Genomic DNA, 21,774 nt, shown 5'->3' on the forward strand with positions numbered 1-21,774 from the left:
CGATACAAATCAAGAGTGACTGAGAGTGTAAAAATAGGTTGATGAGGATTTTACTGTGTACAGTTAAGTTAAGTTAGTATGTATGATTGTCCTGTTTTCTCAACTCGCTGTTTCTCTGCAAGATATTACTCTATAAGCCACATCTCCAAAACTGAACAACCAATATATCAATTTGAAGCTATGATTCACTGCTTTCATATGACATGAAAAAAAACATTAAAAAGAATCCAATGGCAGTCTCTCAGTCAAATTTGGTCACATATTTTTACCAAGTACTTTGATATTGTGACAGTAATTAATGTCATACTGTGACAATTTGTTAAGCTCACATCGTGTTGTGATCATGTGGCGCAGTGTGAGCTTCTAGATGTGGTATTTCGCAAAAGTTATTTTTACATTTTAAAAAGATATATAAAATAGGGCTGGATTAAAACCAGGAAAAGACCTGCAGTTATAACTTGCACTTATATGATATTATGCGATATCCTAAATCCCAGACGACATCTACTCTCATATCACAATAGTGTTGACAAGTCCAATTTAGCACTAGGGTGAGGGTCATCTTTCCAGAAGTGTCCTTAATACTTCTCAGCCACAATACCACCATCAACCATACCTCCAGTTAACAATGTTGATAGTTGATACATACAGTATGACTCACTGACATGCTCACAACAATCTTTTTGCTAAACTAAGGACATTCTAGCAGCCTACACCTCGACTTAAAAGGTCGATATTTTACGTGCTTTGTTGACAGATATTGCACGATCAACCTAGTAGAGTAACGTATAATAACAACCGAGGCACAAGCTTGCAAGCCTGTTCTACTTTATTGGCCTAGTGGTCCAGGCCCATGCCACATATAGGCTCTGGCCTGACAGTGCGTTGCGTGTTCAAGTCCCGTTCATGACGACCTTTGCTGCGTGTCTCTTCCCCTCTCTCTGTCCGTCTTCACTGTAACAATCAATAAAGGGACGAAAAGCCAAAAACAAATCTTTAAAAATAAATAAATAAATAAAAGATTCCTTTGAAAAGACACTACTAACAGCTTCATTGTTAAAGGCATTACTTGATGACAGAATGTTGGATCGCCTGGTAGTTCCAACTTCTTGTCTTCCCACGGCCACAAATGTCTAACTAATCATTTCCATCCCAAATTCTACTATTGCCTGTGTAAATAGTCACTTATACCAAGCCTTGGCTGCAATGCTGAGAGTAGGACATACGCTCAGTGAAGGCAGGCAGCAGGCTGGCTAGCTACGAAGCTACAGTATATTCTCCTCTCTATAGAATGGTATTTCCTATTTGACTGGCTGCCCAGTGGGACAGCAGGCCAACTGCATTTATACAGAAACTAATGCAAGTCACAAGAATCCCCTGAGTGAGTGCAGTTACCAGTCTACGGTGTGTAGTGTAGTGTAGTGTGCGTGCGTATGTGACTGCGTGCGTGGATAGGAAGAAGGCTAACAGAGGTGATATGATGGTGATGGGTGACAGATGTGCGTGCGTGCAAGGATAGGAAGAAGGCTAACAGAGGTGATATGATGGGTGACAGATGTGGCAGTGGAAATCCTGTTTATTTTCCGTGAGCCTGATGTGACACGTTCAAGCTCTGAGTGCTACAAAGTGCCCGTGTAGGATGACAATGGGCTTTATGCTGCCATAGGACAAGCTCCCACCTGCTGCAATATGTCATTATGTGTGTGTTTCCCCCATGTGTGCATTGTCTGTCTGTCTGTGTTTAAGTACCGGATGGTACTTGTGTGTAAGCGTATGTTTATTTATGTGTGTAATCTGTGTATGAATATGAATGTCTGTTCAACTGTGTGTGTGTGTGTGTGAGTGTGAGTGTGAGTGTGAGTGTGAGTGTGAGTGTGTGTGTGTGTGTGTGTGTGTGTGTGTGTGTGTGAGAGAGTGTGTGTGCGTGTGTTTCTGTGCACATCAATCAAGGCACACTCTAGGGTGTGGTCACGTTGGTTTCTTTAATAAAGTGCAACAGTGTTTGCTCTCAATTAAAGGCTAATGTTATCAGTGGGAGGGAACGCATTACACACACAACACTTCAAACACTCAGTGGCGTCACTCTTGCAAAAGCACAATAACAAGTAGCTAGAGCACACACACACACACACACACACACACACACAGTCTACTGCTATCATGCTGTGTGTTTGCCTGTGCTCACCAATGAAGAGTCAATCATCTGTGATTCCATTACCAGCTGACACCCAACAGAGTGAACAGACATGATACAGTACGTAGTACAGTATACGTACTAACGCTACATTCTCTGCCTCTCTCTGTGCTTCCCTCATTCACACACATTCTCTTCCATTCTTTCAATAGTTTCACTTCCGGCAGGCTATTTTTTTTCCCACCATTGCTCTTCCTTTCATTGCATCTTGTTTTTTTCTTTTGTTTGTTTGTCAACAGAAAATTGTTTATCAGTTGTACTTTTCTTTTCATCACTTTGTCATTGCATTTCATCATTGTGGAAGTTGTGTAGAGGTGTGTGTGTGCATCTGACACGTGCATTAGTATGTGGGAGGGGACATTAATACAGTAAAATAAAGACGTGGCCTTATAAAATAAAGAGACAGAGAAAATACATCTCATTTATAGTTGACGTTATCTGACTGGCATCATCACTGACAGGTGGGTAAGTTCAGTCGAGTTGCATTGCGCACACACGCACACACACACACACACACACACACACGCACACGCACACCTCTGTGGTGGCGCTGGTAGTCAAAACACCCAAAGGCCCTCAAACACCCAAAGGCCCTCGAACACCCAAAGGCCCTCGAACACACCCCAGGGCCCAGAGCCATGGAAAAACACACCACAGCCAACGTGGGTGAGCTGTTACATGGTCCTCAAAACAAACATACAGAAACACATACAGTGACAGACACACATGCATGGTCTCATGCAGCCATACATGCCATGTATGTACACAAAACACACCCACGCTAAACAAACACACACAGACAGACAAAAGTGTGTGCAAGGCCACGCGCACACAGCCACCCCCCCCCCCCCCCCCCCCCCCCACACACACACACACCCACCCTGTACATACCCCTCACACGCAACGAGAAACAATGAAAGCTTGATACGATATGCTCTTAGATGACAAATAAACTGCAACTGGTCAAATGTCAACATCAAATACACCTGAGAGAGAGAGAGCGAGAGAGAGAGAGAGAGAGATGAAGGGAGGAGTTGTTGTCTTTGTTGTGGTCAGGCTGACAGTATGAAGGCCGACATCAAAGTGAGATAGATGGACAGAGACAAAAGAGAGGGGGGTTCAGGCCAGGGAGCCATGTGAATTTAAGATCTAGAAGAGATAGAGGAAGAGCCTTGGTTCAGCACAGGATGGAGGGAAAGCAGAAGTGAAAACAAAAAGGAAGAGTGACTGATGATTGAATATGCTGAAACATCAGGTTGCAACACGCGATCTAGTCTTGAGCTGTCTGCTCATCCATTATTACATGTGAGAAACAACAACACAACCTGCCCAGCACGGACAAAACACGAGAGCGGACACACGATATTCACAGAGAAACACAGAACAACAACAACACGACCTGCCCAGCACGGCAAACACACGTTCAGTGGGCAAAGTGTGTGTGTCTCACTCGGTTCGCACTGCGACAGACCCTCCGCAGGCAGGTCAAGCTTCTACTTTATTCACAGGTCATTAACCTCTCTGTTTCCCACCCAACACACATATACTACTTGTGGTGGAACAATTACATTTAGACTTGACTCAAATACTGCCAGAGAAAGGGCTTGCCGCTTTAGGGATGAAATCTTTACAGTTCCATATCATTCAACAAATGAGTTGCCCTTACTGTACATTTGACTCAAAGCAGGTAATATAAACACATAAGTACAAACCATGAAAGCCAAGACAGATTTAACATAGGTGCACTGCCTAATTGATGACCACTGTAGTTACTTCACAGGATGATGACATGGAGAAGAAGAATGGCTTCACGCCATCCCTCTCTCCTTCGACTGTGCCCTCGCCAGAGTAACTCGTGGGAGGTCTACACTACAGACTTCATGGTGCCATGGGAGAGGGCCGCTGTCACTCACTTATGCAAGGGCATGTGTGTGCATGCCTGCACACGGACCCCCTCTCTCTGTCTCTCAATGGTCCCTGACCTCGGCCAGTGTTTCCCAACTTGGGCTCTTCCTGGAGTGGAAAGGCGTTTTAAACACGATGCAACAGGTTCTGACCTTGTAGATCCACTATAGACGCAATTTTCGAATAATATAATGTAGGTCTTAACTGGTTAACAATAACATGTCTGAAAAACTAAAAGTGTGTGTGTCCGTGTGCCAAGTGTGGAGGGACTCAGCTTTTGTCAGATGTAAGAAGGGGGGGGGGGGGGGGGGGGGGGGGACTCCAAGGGAAAAAGGTTGGGAACCACTGCCCTAGGCTACTGTATCTCATGAGAGCCGGGTCTCTCAGCCTGTACAGTGGGCCCAGGCTCCGCAGTTGGACAGGCCCTGTGGGACCCTGGCTTGTGGACCCTGGCTGTGGGATGACTGCGCTCTATTGTAGAACAGAGGACACCATGGCAGGGCATAAGTGAATGTTGGCCCGGAGGGGCTGAGTTAGAATGAATAGGGTAATAAATGTAGTGCGTGTGCGTGTGCGTGTGTGTGTGTGTGTGTGTGTGTGTGTGTGTGTGTGTGTGTGTGTGTGTGTGTGTGTGTGTGTGAGTGTGTGTGTGTGGGGGGGGGGGGCGCTCACATGTGAGAAGCAGGACAAGAGACAAGAGAGTGGTGAAAGTTGTAAACAATAATTAGTTTAACTAGGCCTGACTGAGTGAGTGTTTTCATTCGCTGTTGAAGCTCAATTAGGCAGTTAGTTTAATGACCACTATGATTATTATCTTGCAGCCCTGTGTAAACACACAGCAGTGGATAGTATCAGCCTATCAGAGACGGACGTACTGGGATTGAAATAAGATGGAGAGGGCAGGCCTTCTATGCGAATGGCCAAAGGCCACCAGCAGAGTTGAGAGGCACAGGCACTTGAACGGGGTAACACACATTTCAAATTGATAGCACGCTAGAGATGAAAGATGGACCATGCAAAGACAGAGTGCTATAAATATCTGAGGATAGAGGGAGGAATGTACATGCATGCATGTGTGTGCGCGCGTGCGTGCAAGTGTGCGTGCGTGCGTGCGTGCGTGCGTGTGTGTGTGAGAGTGAGATGGGCATCGGTGAGGCGGCTGGCCTGGCCGTCTTTTCCCTTGAATCCGTGTGTGTATGTGCAGTATGTATTGTGTATACAATTGCACAAATGTTCATGTGCATGTCTTGCTCTCATCTGCACAGAATTATAAATGCCATACTTACGATGTCTGACAAGGAGGCCCCTAAGTCTTTCTAAACTCCAATTAACCTTCACTCCAGTTCGACCTACTTTCCCTATTAAAATGACTTACTCCCTATTCAAACCAGCGCTATATTTGGGAGATAGCAGAGGAGTCGCTTGGTAACGTATAGTTAAAGGCACGGTTCACTTTAAAATGAATACAGCACTGACACAAAGGCTAACACTTGTTAATTGTTAAAGGGGTGAATAAAAACTTAACTAGCCTAAATCTGAGGAATAAATGTGAAGTTTGATAATTTGTTCAGAGTTTTTCACTCTCCCGGACCAACATGTCTTAAGTTCATAATGCTGCTACTAGGTCACACACACCCTAGGAAATCTGATTCCATTAGTAAAGACAGGCTTAAAACAGAACTGTAGGCTACAGGGTTCGTTGTCTTATATAATTAAGGAAGAAAGGAACTTAAAGAAACATAACAATATAGAGACATGGTGGTTCACGATTTGAATACTTGTGATAACAATATAGAGTCAATGCCCACTTTGCCCAGCTCCATCTACACTGCAAACCAGGCTACGGTAGACTATGTTTAGCTCTCTAAAGTATAATCAAGTCAGGTTCACTGAAGCTGGGACAGAATGGGCCGCTGACCTCTACACTGGGATTGAAATTCAGCTGGAGCAATTTACTAACAATAGCTTCTGTCAATCTGATGGATAAAGCATTAAGCAAATATATAAATACACAGGCATGTACAGGAAAAATACAATTGTCTATAATGTGCAGAATACACTACTTCAACTTGCCTGCCATTTGTCCAGTGACTGGTGACAAACAAACAGACGAGCACAGTAAGCACACACAAATGCACACTACTTGGTCCTTCGATGTCAGTCCTTGCCAGGAGCCCCTCTATGCCGCCATTCTCTTGGCCCTCACAAGTAATTTGATCCATCTCTAAGCTGGGGTTACAACATGGATCCTGACCTACACGCACTGTAATAGAACAAGCCCTGTGATGCTAACCATTAAAGCAAGCTAACCATCCGTTCACATAACTATCTATTTACATAGCTTTGGGGTAGCTAGTTACTACTTTCCCAGAGCCTTCACATAAACGCCCATTAAAGACTTAAGATTCTATCCCATAGTAGACATACTGGTTGTGGCGGTGAGGTGCTTTGACGTGTGAATCTCTGAGCAGAAGGACTCGATCGGAGAGGGGAAATACCTGATATTTAAACGGAGACTATGTCTGTGCCTCGGAGTGATACAGGTTGCACATTAACTTCCGTTTGACAGTTGCTTTTCATCACAGCGTGTTCAAATACATGCCTCCCCTTAATGTATAATAGGCGTGCAAAGCCTGAGCAATGTTCTGACACTTTGTCATACAAATCAGAACAGGTAAATGTGTTCATACATTAATGAACTCAAGCGTACATTTTTGTGCAGTTATGAATCCTAAGGCATTGCTTCTGAACGCCCTGTGCTGCCCTTGGGGCTGTGTGGGAGCTAGATTGTAACCTGGTACGTAATGCACACCACATTCCAGCCCTCTTCCATCACACCTTGTCTCGAGCTGCTTGCCCCCTCCGACTCACTAATTGTCTGGTTAACCACTTATCTTATACCATATACTTAACTGACCGTATTCCTAATTTCCCAAGACCTCTAATCCCTCTATACTAGCCCTCCCTCGTTTTCGCTCTACACTAAATATTTCAGACGAAAATAGCTGATCTACAAGCTCACAGTGCATTGCAGCAAGATCTGCTATTGTTGCAGAATATTAGCCCCAGACCGGAACATCCGTCAGATGTATTTCCCCCGGATACGATATTTTTTCAACCAACCACAACACTTGTTTCATTCACAGAGAAGGTAAACTGATTTGTAAAGCGTCCATAAATTCCATAAATTAGAAAACAAATTAATGTTTAAGTAGTAGTGAAAATAGCCGATCTACAAGCTCACAACGCTGCGCGAAGCGAGGCGTTGTGAGCTTGTAGATCTGCTATTTTCACTAGTTTGGGTCCGGGGAAGAGAAATTTCTCTTTTGGGTCACGGGCTAAAAAGCTTGGGAACCATGTAAAGAACATTAAGGAGCTGTGGACACTGGAGTCAGTCTAGAGTGAAATAGTAGGGCCATTTTAGTTACACTGACTGGGTCACGTCATAATAATAACACATGATGGTTAATAGGTGTCTGCAAGCCGTCATAGAATGGTTCTCTCTAATAAGACTTGATGGAATACCAGCATTACTGTGTGTTGTGTTTTCTGTCAAGTTCACTCGTCATATGTCACATTTCCTTGGGTCTGGGAAATGTCTACTCAGCTTGTGTGTGTGTGTGTGTGTGTGTGTGTGTGTGTGTGTGTGTGTGTGTGTGTGTGTGTGTGTGAGAAAGAGACTATGTCATGTTGAAAAACAATTAAGGGAGTGAACTCAGGATAGTCTTCTGAGCGGTTGTTAGACCTGTTTCCTCAATTAATACATATTTCAGAAAGAAAACAGGATAATCAAAAGATCCTTTTCACTATTCAGCACATCAACAGAGAGATGTGACGAAAACAGACCTAACCTCAAAGCAGTGTTGGAACTTGGAAGTAGTAACTTAACTTAACTTAACGATGTTAAGTTACTGTGTTATCCCCTATCAGAACAAATAATGATGTTAAGTTACTCTGTTAGCCCATATCAGACAGATAGTACGTTTCCTGTAGCATGTGGAAGTGATCAGAGCTCACAAAATGACAGTCCCTCCTATCTTGTCACTTGTTTGACTGGCACACACTCACAGCGCCCACAAGACATAATCTACTATGACTCAAAGTCTGAGTTAATAAGTAACTGCCTGTGACTGTAGGTGACGCTGAACCAAACAGTCAAACAACACTGGAGTCAGCAGCGACTGCCTGTTACCAAATACATTGATTTCTTGATCATCTTGGGAGTCGACCAGCTTCAGTTGCACTGTACTACAGTCCACAACAACGGAATTACTGCACACTGGAGAAAGTGGCGTGTTTCTGAGTCAATGGTGAATGGTGATGGTCAATGAATGTGTAGGTCAATCATTTTGACAGCCAAGAGACAACCCCAAATCCAAGAAACACTACCATGTGTTTACTGTTTAGACACACTCGTCACGACTCACGCCCTCCTTTCATCACACAAACTGTGACATTTAGGCTATGATGGGTTTTTGCTAAAAATAGATATCATTGGAAGCCAATAGGCCTACATTATGATATTCAAGGTGTTGTGCCAACTGTCCACTCCTATAACTACAACTACGTGAACGAATTCAACAATAACAATGTCTCAGAGTCAGCCCACAGCACACTGATTTATGACATGCGACTATGATTTATGACTATAGTCGTAATTCAGTCACAAAGAAAATGCTTTGTTGTCATTGGAAATCTCTTTTGGTATTAAAGTGCAAAACTTACGGATTTTAACTTTCTTGGGATCGAACTTGCGGGCTTCAGTCTGCAAGGTTTCCAGGCGTCTTTGGATCCTGCAGGATCTCTGGTACACCATTCCTGCCTGCATCTCAATCCCAAGGAAGATGTCGCTCGCACGCAGAGACAGGTCGGACAGTTGATGGATAATGTTGGTCATGGTGTGGCAGCTGACTTCATCCAGGGACGTGAATATGATGGGTTTTTTAAACTTGCGTCCATCCACAACAATGTAGCCCCCGTCTTCACCCGGCGTCCTGCCATCCCTGCCGTTTAACCGACTCACACGCCGCGGCTCAATGGTCCGTTGGTGAAAGGGCATTTTAAAAGAGGAGAAAACTCTAAATAAAAAAACACTTTAAACGTACGTTCACAAGTTCAACCAGACGGGGGTTTTTTAAAACACACGGTACTCCTCTGTTGCTGGCATTGTTTGCGAGGCTACACAACCTTTGCATCCCGCCATATTTCTCTTTCAAAGGATGCGAGTTTTGTTGTAGTCGAGACGAGACGTTGCTCCAAAGTCTATTCAAACCCACTAGCCAGAGAGAAAAACACACACACACACACACACACACACACACAGTCACACACACACATGCACGCACACACACACACAACTCCACGAGACGGGAAAAGTACACGGAAAACCCGGAGGAACGTACAACCGAACCACCTGTAGCAACTGGAACTGGAGCCAGAATGCACTTGTGGGATGTGGAGGAGACGAGAGGGTTTACCTGCTGCTGTAAAGCGGCTTGACGGAAAACCAGAACTGGAGTCTGTTCTTCATTGATCCTTTTCATTCCCAGAGCATTTCAGTTGCCGTTCAATTATCGTAAAATGAATGTTATTTAAAAACCAGAAGTCATCAACAGAGAACACTGTACTTACATGGGTACAATTCAACCGGGTCCTTTTAAAATAACCCCCGGACAAAACATTCCTTGCTTGAAAACTTGACTTTGATTTATCATCCGTTTGAGTGCGCAGTGCACGCATTGTATGCAAACATGTTTGTCCAGGGACGACTCTGTCTCACATTCCTGCCAATGGTATTTGGATTCCAAATAGCAAACGTTTCAGACAGGTTTCCCAGCTCAGTTACAGAATAGGCCAATAGTTCAGTGACAGATTCTTTTGTCCAGTTGGCAAAATATGTCCCTCGTCTTTCTTTACACGTCACTGACTGTACCTCGTACTCCACCTGGTGGTTCAGTGTGCACTCTGAGTGTGCAAGTTTAAATAGTTACTTGTAAACTGCTGTTTCTGATTACCAATTAGCTTTTATTCCGAAAATATATTGAAGTCTTCAGATTCCTCTGTAATTATAACCGGCTGAACTCAACGGAGCAGAGGAACTGCTGCTGACAGCAGTTGTCCTTGTGACCAGTGACATGATTCTGTACTGTACCCCTGTTGTAATTGTAACATCCTATAGCACTGTGGAAAACATGACTGACATGACAGATTGTCATTGAAATCCGAGTAACATCCGTTCTTTATTCTTTTTTTTCCTGCACAAGATGTGTTAAACAGGAAAAACAGCATACTGTAAGAATGTATTACACGTCTAATGCCAGAGGGGAGGAAATACTGTAACAACCCAAGGCCACTCTGTTCCACAGAAATCTGGGTTGCAGCTTTAGAGGTCAACATTCAGTGAGTTATTCAGTTTCATTTCAGTCTTTTTCTTTCTATTCTCAACAAAAACACACCCATAGGTATTTGGTCTCCCCATCAATATGGAGCATGCTCAAGCCACGGTCATGGGGGAGAAACTACAGTGGATTTGCCATTCGTTTGAGAAAATGGGAAGGTTTGATACTGTAGCTCAACGTTCAAAAACAATGTGGGCCACATCAGCATAAACCTAAAACCTCAACATTACCAAGTGCAGAAGATGAAAACAAAGAAACAAACTGCAGCAGGTAGTAGAGATGAACATACGTTTAATCAAGATTAAATATATGCCCAAAAATATCTTGGAACTCATAAGAGAACCAAAACAAGTCAAAGCAATACAAAAAAAAAAGATTAGCTTTTTTGTCATGTCAATATTCTTTCAATTATACACTTGAGAGATGGACTTTCATTTGGGATAAAAATGTACATATATCTCATTCACCATACTTTACAGTGCATTGATTCTCAAACCCATGGCCTTCTTTTACATCTAAAAACCCATACATAAACCCATTTAGAGCATTATTTACATACAAGGCTTCAAACACTTTGCCTCAACACCATTTTGGCGAGAATTAAGTACGTACTTCAGACAAATGAACATTACACACTCTGAGAATAATGTATTTCTTGAACTTGACGGCTTTGCTTATCAAAGTGGCGACTTCTTGTTCCAAACATCACAGGATAAACCAGACATACCGCTGGGATCATCTCAGGAAGGACACCCAAGTTAGGAGTAAATCATTTGGTTCGTAATTAGATGCCAGCATATCCTAACGAAAATCCTCAACAATCCTCAGCTGAGTGAACAGAATAAAAGTGAAACCAGATGTCAATGACATCCACTAAACCAGGCCACTAAAATTATTCCAAATTCAACAATAATATTTCTGAAGCAGATAAGACAAATTGTCTCCCACTAATGCATGGACAAGTGACATCCAAAACATGCAAATGCAGTGAGTTGAAATATTGCAAAAATACATTGAGGCAATGTTATTTTTTTAAACAAGTTTAAAAATCCAGCTTTTATATTCACTTGATGTTATAACTGAGTTAGTAACCACTTCACTCAAGACAAGAATAAGACTACATCATCTCAGTTTATTAGGAATACCATATTTGAGATGACAAACTGTGTCAGTGTGAAGAGAGAACGGTACAGTGTATTATAATTTGGGCATGGAAATTGAATTTTCTGAACGCTATAGAGATGTAAAGGGTCATTCCACACCAAGCATCATATCTAACATTCACCACTGGTCATCGTTAATAGTTGTGGGCTGGACTCTGCCATGCACTTAAGTTAGAAAGATTTTTAAAACAATATATTTATATAGTTTTTGGTGTGGATGACCCACACTGACAAGTGAAAGGCAAAGAAAATTGAGCATGTTAACTGTCAATTGTGTGTGTCAGAACAGAAGTAGAGATGACAAATCAAAACAAAGAATGGCCAAGCAGAACCCCCCCCCCCCCCAATTAATAGCAACTTTGGATCTGTGCCAACACTTTTAGAAAGCTCCCCCTTCAATCTTTCTCTTCATAAAACCCGATAAGCAGGCGCTTCAGACAGCTTTCCATTCCAAGACAAATGAGTCATCATGACACAGAAGCGGTGTGGGAAATAACCATTGCCGGCGAGTGTTCAGACACGCCTACTGTCAGCCAGCATCAGAGGGAAATAGCTTGGAGATTAAATAAACAAATTGTTGTACACTCACAAAAAAAAGTATATATTCTAAGAGAAAGGGAGATTAATAAATAGATATTAAATGCTTTCTTTTTCTTTAGACAAATCTCAATTTCTCATTCTGTATCCCATTTTGAGATGCTTAACTCTATAAGGCTGCAAGGCCTGCAACCTTACTATGTAATGTACATGTTCATGTGGTCACTGCTTTACCTTGTATTGTAGCCTTCACTTATTTCAGTACCCACCCTAATAACTCCCAAATGACTTCTCGTCTTCCCTTCCCTAGTTCACTCATTTCCAAGTAAATTCAAAGAGAAATACTAAATGCAATTATGTGTGAGAATGATTTGACCTCTCTGATTGACGTACATACAGGTTAGGGCTAGAAAAGTGGCAGAATAGGTGCAATTCTCATTTGTGTGTGCATGTGTTTGTACAATGGCCAAAGAGGGATTGTCCCTCTGTGGAACAAAGGCATAGTTGTTCTGTAGTGCTATAAACCCATTTCCCCAACATTAAAATTAGTACCTCTCCTCTCCTCTGGAAAAAAAGAAAACAACCTTTACTGTCACCCTCTGTAAGAAACCCTTAGCTCACAGAGCACGCAATTCTCGCCTGGGGGTTTCAGCTTAAGGTTATTATGTGTCACTCACTTGGGGCAAAGGCAGCCTCATAAGGCCACGTAGGGACTGGGGTGGGGTTATATGGTGACAACACGGGGGCTGGGTGGAAAAGTAGTGAAATGCAGATGTGAGCCCAAAGTCCTGGAGTTTGGTCTCTTAGCTGAACGCAGTGAGGAGGACAGGTGGTGATGAATACACTACAGGAAAACACTTTCTCCTTCCTCAGACTTGACAGGATGTTCTCCGTTCTCTATGGGTGTATCGTTGGACATAATGCACACCACACACACACACATACATACTTACATACATACATTAGACAGCAGTCCCATCTTCAAACAAACAAGGGCTCCAGATGTGTCTTTGTCACCCTCCGGTGGTCAAATCAGGAACAGTTTCAGGCTCCTTTCACTCAAGACATACTACATACAGGTACATGCACGCATGAACACGCGCACTCCTTGGCTCGCCCCTTCATTTTTGCCAGTCTGTGCTCAGGCTTTATCTGGTGTAGTAGACTCTGTAGTACACGCTCTTGGAGCGCCAGAGGGAGTAGGAGTTATCGAACTTGAGCAGGTAGACGCCGCGGCCGGGGTACTGGTGGCTGCCAGCGTATACCTCCTCATGACAGTCTCGCCGGTACACCGGCACAATTTCATCAACCTGAGGCTTGCCTGCCTCTTTCTTGGCCTTCTCTTCCTCGTTGGGAGGGTCACCTGGAGGTGAGGAGGAGAAAACAAGAGTGTTTGAAAAGAGAACTACAATAGCAAAGTAGCACCTAAACCAAATGTCTTTATTTGGCATACATGCCTTTGTCCAGAGTTAAAGAGGATTTAACATTTTGTGGATAAAGAGAAACGAGTTAACAAAGCAACGGGCAATTAACAATTTCAAGTGAGTTAGGTTTAATTTCACTAATGCCACTACAATCATTGTGTAATAATTGGCGATGCTCTGTGTGCACTCACTGTAAAGAAACACACCCGATGCATTATCCAAACCACATGCAGTGGTTTAAATCCCCCCACTCCATCTCCAATCTTACCATCGTCGTCCTCGTCTTCGTCGCTGGACTCGGACACGTGCACGCTGACTGAAGCAGAGGCTGCATCCGTCCACTCAAAGAAGACACCGAATCCGACGTCGTAATGGTCAGTGGCAAACTCCCAGAACAAGTATGAGCCCTCCTCGTGCGTGGGCACGCGCACCGTCACAACCTCGCCGCGGCCCACCGTGATCACGCTGTCCGCATCCTGCCTGATCTTCTCCTTGAAGTCCTTGATCTGCGGCCGCGTCCACATGGAGGGAGCCGCAATTACTGGAGGAGAATCTGCTGTTGAAGGAGCGGAGTGAATGGAGAGTGTAAAGCAAATATGACAGACACTGACTAAACCTACGTTGACACATACTTTAACTCCTGTCACTATGCAGTGTTGTTTTCGTCGACTAAAACTAGACGTCGACTACCTTTTTCCACTGGTGAAAACTAAATGGAAACTACATGAAAACTAAGCTATGATGACTAAAACTAAATATACTGACGATTTTGTCAACGAAAAAAAAAATAGACTAAAATGTTAGGAAGGGACTAGTGGACAAGAGATCCAGTATAAGTCATTTTACACTTGGTTGCAGCATGCTGAAAATAGCAGATTTACGGGGTGCATACTTAGTTTAGACTAGTCATTGGTTAAACATGGGTTAAGGTTAGGTTTAGGTGTGCTGCCCCGTGGGAGGTTAGGTTTAGGGTGAGGGTTTGAGATAGGTTGTAGTTGTAGGACTAATGACTAGTCTAAGCTAAACAATGACTAGTCTAAACCAAAAACTGTTTAAACTAAGTATTGCACCCAGATCTACAAGCTCACAACCATAGACTGTAAAAAATATGGACAAAGCGTTCGCCGGGTCTAACATGGACGTAAAATGAAGCCTGTTATTCCTGCACTGTAAGTCGCCATCTTTCTAGATCCGTTTGGTACCAGCTGGCCATTGGCTGGCTCCGTTTTGGACCAGCTGGCCATTGGCTGCCCAGACAACGAGGCGGGACTTCCCCCTTTCTTCTCCGTTGGTTTTTATTTTGACTCGAGTGGGAGGGGAATCCCGATCATAGACTGTAAAGGTAGCCACGCCCCTCAGAACATACGCGATGTTTTTTTTTCTTTATGGTCATTTTTTTAATTAATGGGACCATAATTTTCCAAAAAGAATATTATGACATTAGAAATGAGACTTTAAACTAGTGACTGGAAGAAGAAAGTATTCATGACCATGTTTATTAAGGTAATACAGTCTAGGTGAAGTTGGGCCAAAATACATGGGCCTCTATGTAGCTATGGGGCTTTTTGGGTCCAGTCCAGCGCCACAACAGGCCATTATATGAACTACCGATTTCAAATGAGGCTTCACGAAATATCTGGCTGACTGCCCCCCTGCTCACAACGCGTCGCAGGCTTGTAGATCGGCTATTTTTAGCAAGTGAAAAAAACAGTCATTACGACGGCATCAAGGCCTGCCAAAATACATGTAGATTTAGTCGACTAAAATCGCATGACATTTAGTTGACTAAAACTAGACTAACACTAAAACATTCCAGGTGACTAAAATGTGACTAAAACTAAAAAAAAAAAGACTATGACTAAAACTCAAATCAAAATTTGCTGCCAAAAACAACACTGTCACTATGGCTCATTTTGATAAAATACAATGAACAAAACAGCACTAAATGCTATTTTCACCAACAGGAGATTTGCTGGCTATTTATACACTTTGGGTGTTAATTGAGAGCATAAACAACTCACAGCACTTTCAGTTAGGTGAGGGATGATAAGTATCTGGTGTGGAATCTGACCAAGGACCACAGTTATTTGCAGTATGAGTGCTAACTCATCCTAACCAAGACGTGGGTGATGCTTCCAAAACCTAATGACCGGACTTAGGTCAGAGGAAGGCTATCCTGTATTTCTTGCTCAGCTCAGCAGTTCCTCTATGCCCTCCAGGTCACCGCAACAAGGACAGAGTGGATCAGGATAGAGTTTCTCCAATAGAACAAAGCTTTATTTGTAGCAGAGGGACTTGTTTTCAAATATCTTTCCTACGTATAAGAGGAACAACTATAGGTTACGAAGGTAACCCTGGTTAATTAAATAAACAAGCAAGGAAGCTCGCCAAAATGCTTCTGTGATCACGTCAGAAAACGCAATCTTCATAGCGAGCTTCCTCGTGCAGTTTAATTTAAATTAACGTAGAGTTCTCTCTGGATGCAAGTCAATAAATAAATGCTCCTCTGAAATCTACCAACCTAATAGCGGCCCGTTTTCCGAGAGCTCCTCTGCCGGTTCAGGCTCGGGATCCCGCTCCATGCTCTCCGAGTAGGAGTCTGAATGGCCTCCGTTGATCGTGGGGGCCTCCTCGCCAGAGGGTGGCAATGCCGTACATGAAGACGGCGCTGCTGCTGATGTTGTTGTTGAGGTGGTGGGTTCAGAGCTGCTACAACTGCTGGCCTCCAGGGTGGCCTGCACCACTGCGTCCTCCTGCTGCTTCTGTAAGGCCGCCTGAAGGGTGGCGAGAGGGAGTGCATGGTAAGCCAAGTTTATTTGTCAAATTCACAACACAGCAAGTAGGAGTTACTGCTGGCAATTAAATTACACTTTGGTGTGTGTCACCGGGCCCTAAAGGGGGCTACGTGCTACAATTATTTACCATCCGACGTCCAAACGAAATTCAACAGTATCTATCTACACTATCTAGGTGTGCTGAGTGACAACAGAAAGTTCTGAGACCACCCATAATACGTTTTTATGACGTAATTTTGTAGTTATAACCTACCTGGCCTGTCCAAAGAAAGTTTGGACGCTGGATGCAATCATGCAACCCCTTTTAGTCTATTCACTTCCATCTATCTTTGTCAGCAATCTCCAGCAGACCTCATTCACATGTTCTGGCTTTGCCCCTCTATACACAACTATTGGACAGCAATGGCTAGGTCGGAGACTCATTAAGTGGATCCTCCAATAAGTAAGGTCCATTCATTCAATTTGTACAGAAATTAAATCCATCTCTGATTGAAGATACGTGAGGTCTGCTGTAACGTTGATGGGCTAGCTGTGACAGGGGTGTTGTGCTGTTATGCTATTTTTTATTTCACTTGTGTTTTGTTTTTCTGTCTTTGTTTATCTGCTTCTTATGCTTTATTGTTAACCTGTATTTCCTGTATGCTTTTAGTTTTTTGGGGGGTGATAATGGAGGAAGCCATTGGGTATCTGTATAATGCCAACTTTGGATGTTAAATGCTTATGTGGAACATCCAATAAACAAAAATGTAAATCCATCTATCCACCCATCTCTTCCTACCTGTTGCTGGGCTAGCTGCACCTGGTACAGCTGCTGCATGTACTGTTGGTAGTGCTGCTCCTGCAGCTGACGGATGAGGCCCAGCTGCTGCTCTGAACTGTTGGGGTACTGCTGCGCCGCATACTGCTGGAACTGCACTGCTGTCTGGGCGTTCAAAGCTGCCATGATCTGCTGTCTGGGAGGGAGGGGGGAAGGTGGAGGTGATGGAAATAAGGAACACAAGAGGAAAAGGAAAGTGGAAGGGAAGGGGGGAAAAAAGAGTTCAGATGTTGTGGGGAAAAAAGGGAATTGGTGGGGCAATAGAGGAAAAGAAATGTGGGGGGTTAGACTAAGGTTACTACTGGTGCAGAGCAACTTCTTTAAAGGAGAATTCCATGCTAGAATGCTTTCTTACCTTTCTTTGTAGTTGTTATGTTAAAGAGGTCCAGGTGTTTTTTTGTGCAAAAACTCCTTGTTGGCTATTTTCCCTACCATAAGCCCTCAATGAATTGCATTGCATTGAATGGGGCTATGGGGTGTTGTGCTAATTTGCTTATTTCCATCGAAAGAAGTATTAAAGTGTGCCGCTTGGGATATTATTTACATTATGAAGAGAGGATATATACTAAGAAATTATAATTTTGAGCGATGGAAATAAGCGAATTAGCACAACACCCCATAGCCCCATTCAATTCCCATTCAATTCAATGCAATTCATTTAGGGCTTATGGTAGGGGAAATAGCCAATAAGGAGCTTTTGCACAAAATAACACCTGGACCTCTTTGGTGGGGACGTAACAACTACAAAGAAAGGTAAGAAAGCCTTTTAGTATGGAATTCTCCTTTAAGTCAATGCACAAAGTTGCATAAGCTCAAGATTCTGTACACACTCACGTACACAATGATACATACAGAAACACATACTTCTGCTGTTCAACCCGTAGCCTCTCCTCCTCTGCCTGCCTCCTTTCCTCTTCCTCCCTCCTCAGTCTCTCCTCCTCCTCACGCCTTCGTCTCTCCTCTTCCTGCCTTTGCCTCTCCCTCTCTTCTTCCTCCAAACGCTGGCGCTCCTCCTCCTCCTTCCTGGAGCAGGGACACAGAGAGGGAAGAACGATGATGGGTTGACAAATGACCGATTGAAAATTAATAAACTCTAATGAAGGAAACTGGACACCAGTATTGAGGATGGACATGGACAGATTCGGCGAAACTTACGTGCAGTGTTGAACTGTAATGAAACAAGAACTTGAACGTTAATGTGTATTATAATTACCTTTTCCTTTCCTGCTCCTCTTTCTCAATTTTGTGCGAGATGACGTAAGGGGAGAAAAGGTTGCAGCACTTGTTCAGCAGCTTTACAAACTCCACCATGGCATCCTCCTTCTCCATGTTTCCCAGGGAGGCCCACTCTTTTCTATGGAGAGAAACATTGTTTAACCACCTCCAATCCTTGAGAGGGTTCAGGGCTCTAGTGTCTTTTCTGTTTTCTGTTATTGTAGGGAAAGCTTTGGCTGAAAATAGCAGATTGACAAGCTCACAACGCTTGACAGCTGGTTTTTCAGCCAAAGCTTTCCCCACAGCTTGGGTATGCGCATGCATAAAGTGAATGGCAGATCGAGTGGCAAAGTGAGTGACAAGTGACAGTGACAAGTGAATGTTGTTTAAAGTCATGTAATGCAATCAAATAGGACTTTTCTGTTTGGATGTATGGGCTGTCAAGGCCAGTAGGCAATCCTGCATAAATTCCGGGTATGATGATGATGTCACACACATACCCTCTATAGGGATGCTGCGGTCTAAGTGGTTAAGAGGGGAAATCAGGATTCAGATGGCATCTCACATTACATTTTAGTTTTAAATGAAATGCAAGTACAAGTTATGATCAATATGCTATGACCTCAGTTGAGTTCACAAAATAGGAGTGTACATGTACACTGTACATGTGTGCGGACATGTGTGCATGTAGATGTACAGTATATGTGGAAGCGGAGAGATGGAAAGAGGGGACATTCTGTCTGCACTCGGTTTCCTGTTTACTGGAACACAGCAGTCAATGCTAGAAAGCCTGCACGTTACGCACACATTGTCCACACACATGCAGCGATCTTTGGGGGTTACCTGCGGTCGTTACCCAGGACATCAAAGAAGCCCACCTCCGGTGAGGCATCTGGGTTATAAGGGCCCAGTAACACCTGCTTGTGTAGAGCCACCAGTCGAAGCTTCTCCTCATAGGTTGGATGGAAGGCCTTGCCATCTTTATCTGGGGAGAACAACACATAAATGGTTTGTATCCTTATTCCTGGGCTCTAAATAAATACATCTGTTTGATTGTGCCAATTAATGGAAAGTTATTCTGTCATACCATAACCTACACCTTTAAGCCTTTACAAATAATCAGCATCAGAATTCTTAATGATTGTTTAAAGATTATAGCCTCCATTATACTCTTTTTGTGGTCTTTGCCTCTTAGCCAACCAGCCCGAGATTAGACTCTGCATACCTCAGACATTCAAAAAATTAACATACTAGTCTATTAGAATAATGAGATGGCTTTGCCAGAGAAAGGCACCTTTGAAGTAGCTCAAATTAAATGTGAACCAGCCTTAACCTCTATGGCCAAGCCCTACATTAGCCAATTCCAATAACAAAGGCTTCTAACCCGTTTACACAGTCTCAACAATAAAACCAACAATAAAAATGGTTGACTTGTGTTCAGGAATCAGGATGTTTGCCAAGTGACCGATTAATATACCTAACCTTGTGTAGATCATGTGCTTTTTTCTGTACACAAGAACAATATAATATTCATTTAATTTGCTCTAAAGCTGACAGATTGGCAGAATAGATGAAGATCTATGCAGTTGCTCCACTGTGGTTGGACTGTGACTGCTTTTACACACTGCTTTCAAATATGCGAGTAGGCGTTATTTGATTTGTTGTTTTTATCCTTTTTTTCATGCACATTTCTTTTAAGCTATCTATAATTCTCAGATCATAACATCACCAACCCGAAAAGGCTTGGCTCTGCATAAATGAGTGTGTGTTGCAAACACAATTTTACACAATGCTTGATTGAATTAACTAATCGATTTGTCAACAAAATCCTATGATTTATTTATTATTAGTTGACTAAGAAACGTCCTATACTGAATGCACAGGATATAACAATATATGGGACTGCATAATATGGCATTACGGTATTGACTAGTTGGTTCAAACTTTCCATGTGAGTGAGTATAGTACCACTACTACTCAGGTATGCCAATATAAAAACAAAAACAAAAGGTGAAATCATCCAGACAACTACAACGTTTTCTTTGATTTCAAGCCAAGAGGGGAAATACTACAACAGATTAGAAGCTATTCAAGCTAACAGCCTGCAATTAGGCAGTAAAGTAAGTAAACATAAACATAAGCAGGCAGTGACATGGCCCTATTAACATTGCTAACTGTTGGTAAGAAGTTGTACATATTATTCTAAGTTCTGAACTTCTGACACAGTCACACCGGCCACCTATTATGTGTGAATAAATAAGGAGGGGACAAATCAGTGTATGCCTACAATGAAAACTGCTTCAGGCTAAAACCAACAGGGTAGGGTGTGTAGGGTGTGTTTCTGCAAGCATACCAAGCAAATAATCAGTGAATCTCCATTCATTCGTGAGTTACCGGTAGTTACTACGTGGAGTAGACTAGACACATGACTTCTGGCTCATGACATGTCATCAATGTACTATGGGCTGTGTGTTGAACGTTGGTTGTCAACATTGGTTACTCTGAATGGCAACGCTTATCTAAATCTATGCCACCCTGTAAATTTAAATCCTCCGTTAATACATCCAGACCATTTTGTACACACACGATTTAAATGAACACTGATGATTTTAGTGTGCATGTGTCATTATGCCCATCGTGACCCAGTTATTGGGTCGCTCTGTCTATTTCAAGCATCATAATGATCTTCTGGTAACCTGCTACCTGCAGCTACAGACAGTTGACAGTGTTAGCTGGTACTGGTAGACTAGACACTGTTGCAGTTTGCATGACAACAGGAGCCCCGAACGGCGCCTGTATCGGCGGTGACAGCAGCAGCTATCTGCCGTTAGCAAACGTCAGCTAACGAGCAAGAAGGGCCTGTTGTGTGTTTGTTATGTCTCACTATCTACCGTCCCAGGCCAGTTAGTAAGTAAGCCGATTCACACGTTTGAGGTCGCCATATTTAAGACAGAAATACCTTTAAAGAATTTCAGGGCCATTCCGTAAAGCTCTTGGAGAGGGAAGCCCAATTTCCCCTCTATGGCAGATTTGTCAGTCTCGCCTTCCTCCCCATCTCCTGCCTCTTCTTGGGCCACGGCGGCGCGCTGCTCGTCGGTCTCCGGCTCCGCGGTCTCGGGCTCCGGTTCCCCGGCCTGTCCCTGCTCCCCCTCCGGGTCAGGACTGAGCGTGAGGCCGTCGATGGAGACTTCGAGCCGGCTAGAAGTGCCATTGTTGAGGTCGCCGCTCTGAACCTCTGTCGCCATCATGCAGAATGTCAGCTGAAGCGGCCACGTACCTACTTCCGTCTACATTTAGCGGAAGTTCCGGGAGTTTTTTTCTCTCTC

General features: G+C 43.4%; 2 protein-coding genes across 4 annotated transcripts in view; both read right to left on the reverse strand.

Annotated features, from left to right (window-relative positions):
* The window catches only part of nhsl1b (NHS-like 1b), a 123,137-nt gene extending 113,772 nt beyond the window's left edge, over positions 1-9,365 (reverse strand). For both annotated transcript variants that reach the window (XM_083790360.1, XM_083790358.1), the window contains exon 1: positions 8,825-9,365. In XM_083790360.1, the coding sequence (XP_083646486.1) occupies positions 8,825-9,158 (334 nt within the window). In that variant the 5' untranslated portion in view covers positions 9,159-9,365. The remainder of the gene's footprint in view (positions 1-8,824) is intronic.
* Positions 9,366-10,771: 1,406 nt separating this feature from the next.
* Positions 10,772-21,727, reverse strand: acbd3 (acyl-Coenzyme A binding domain containing 3). 2 transcript variants are annotated; one of them, XM_083790057.1, is made up of 8 exons: positions 21,408-21,727; positions 19,292-19,433; positions 18,447-18,587; positions 18,098-18,256; positions 17,195-17,369; positions 16,143-16,395; positions 13,890-14,174; positions 10,772-13,560 (listed from the first exon to the last, which is right to left on the reverse strand). In XM_083790057.1, exons 1-8 carry the CDS (start codon positions 21,694-21,696, stop codon positions 13,346-13,348), a joined length of 1,659 nt encoding a protein of 552 aa, XP_083646183.1. In that variant the 5' UTR covers positions 21,697-21,727; the 3' UTR covers positions 10,772-13,345. The 2 variants fall into 2 exon arrangements, with proteins under 2 accessions (XP_083646183.1, XP_083646182.1); XM_083790056.1 differs by having other exon boundaries at positions 13,890-14,177; positions 21,408-21,718.
* Between the last annotated feature and the right edge of the window lie 47 nt (positions 21,728-21,774).

This window comes from Protomyctophum parallelum, assembly GCF_964188405.1.
Source record: "Protomyctophum parallelum genome assembly, chromosome: 19".
Taxonomy (NCBI): domain Eukaryota; kingdom Metazoa; phylum Chordata; class Actinopteri; order Myctophiformes; family Myctophidae; genus Protomyctophum; species Protomyctophum parallelum.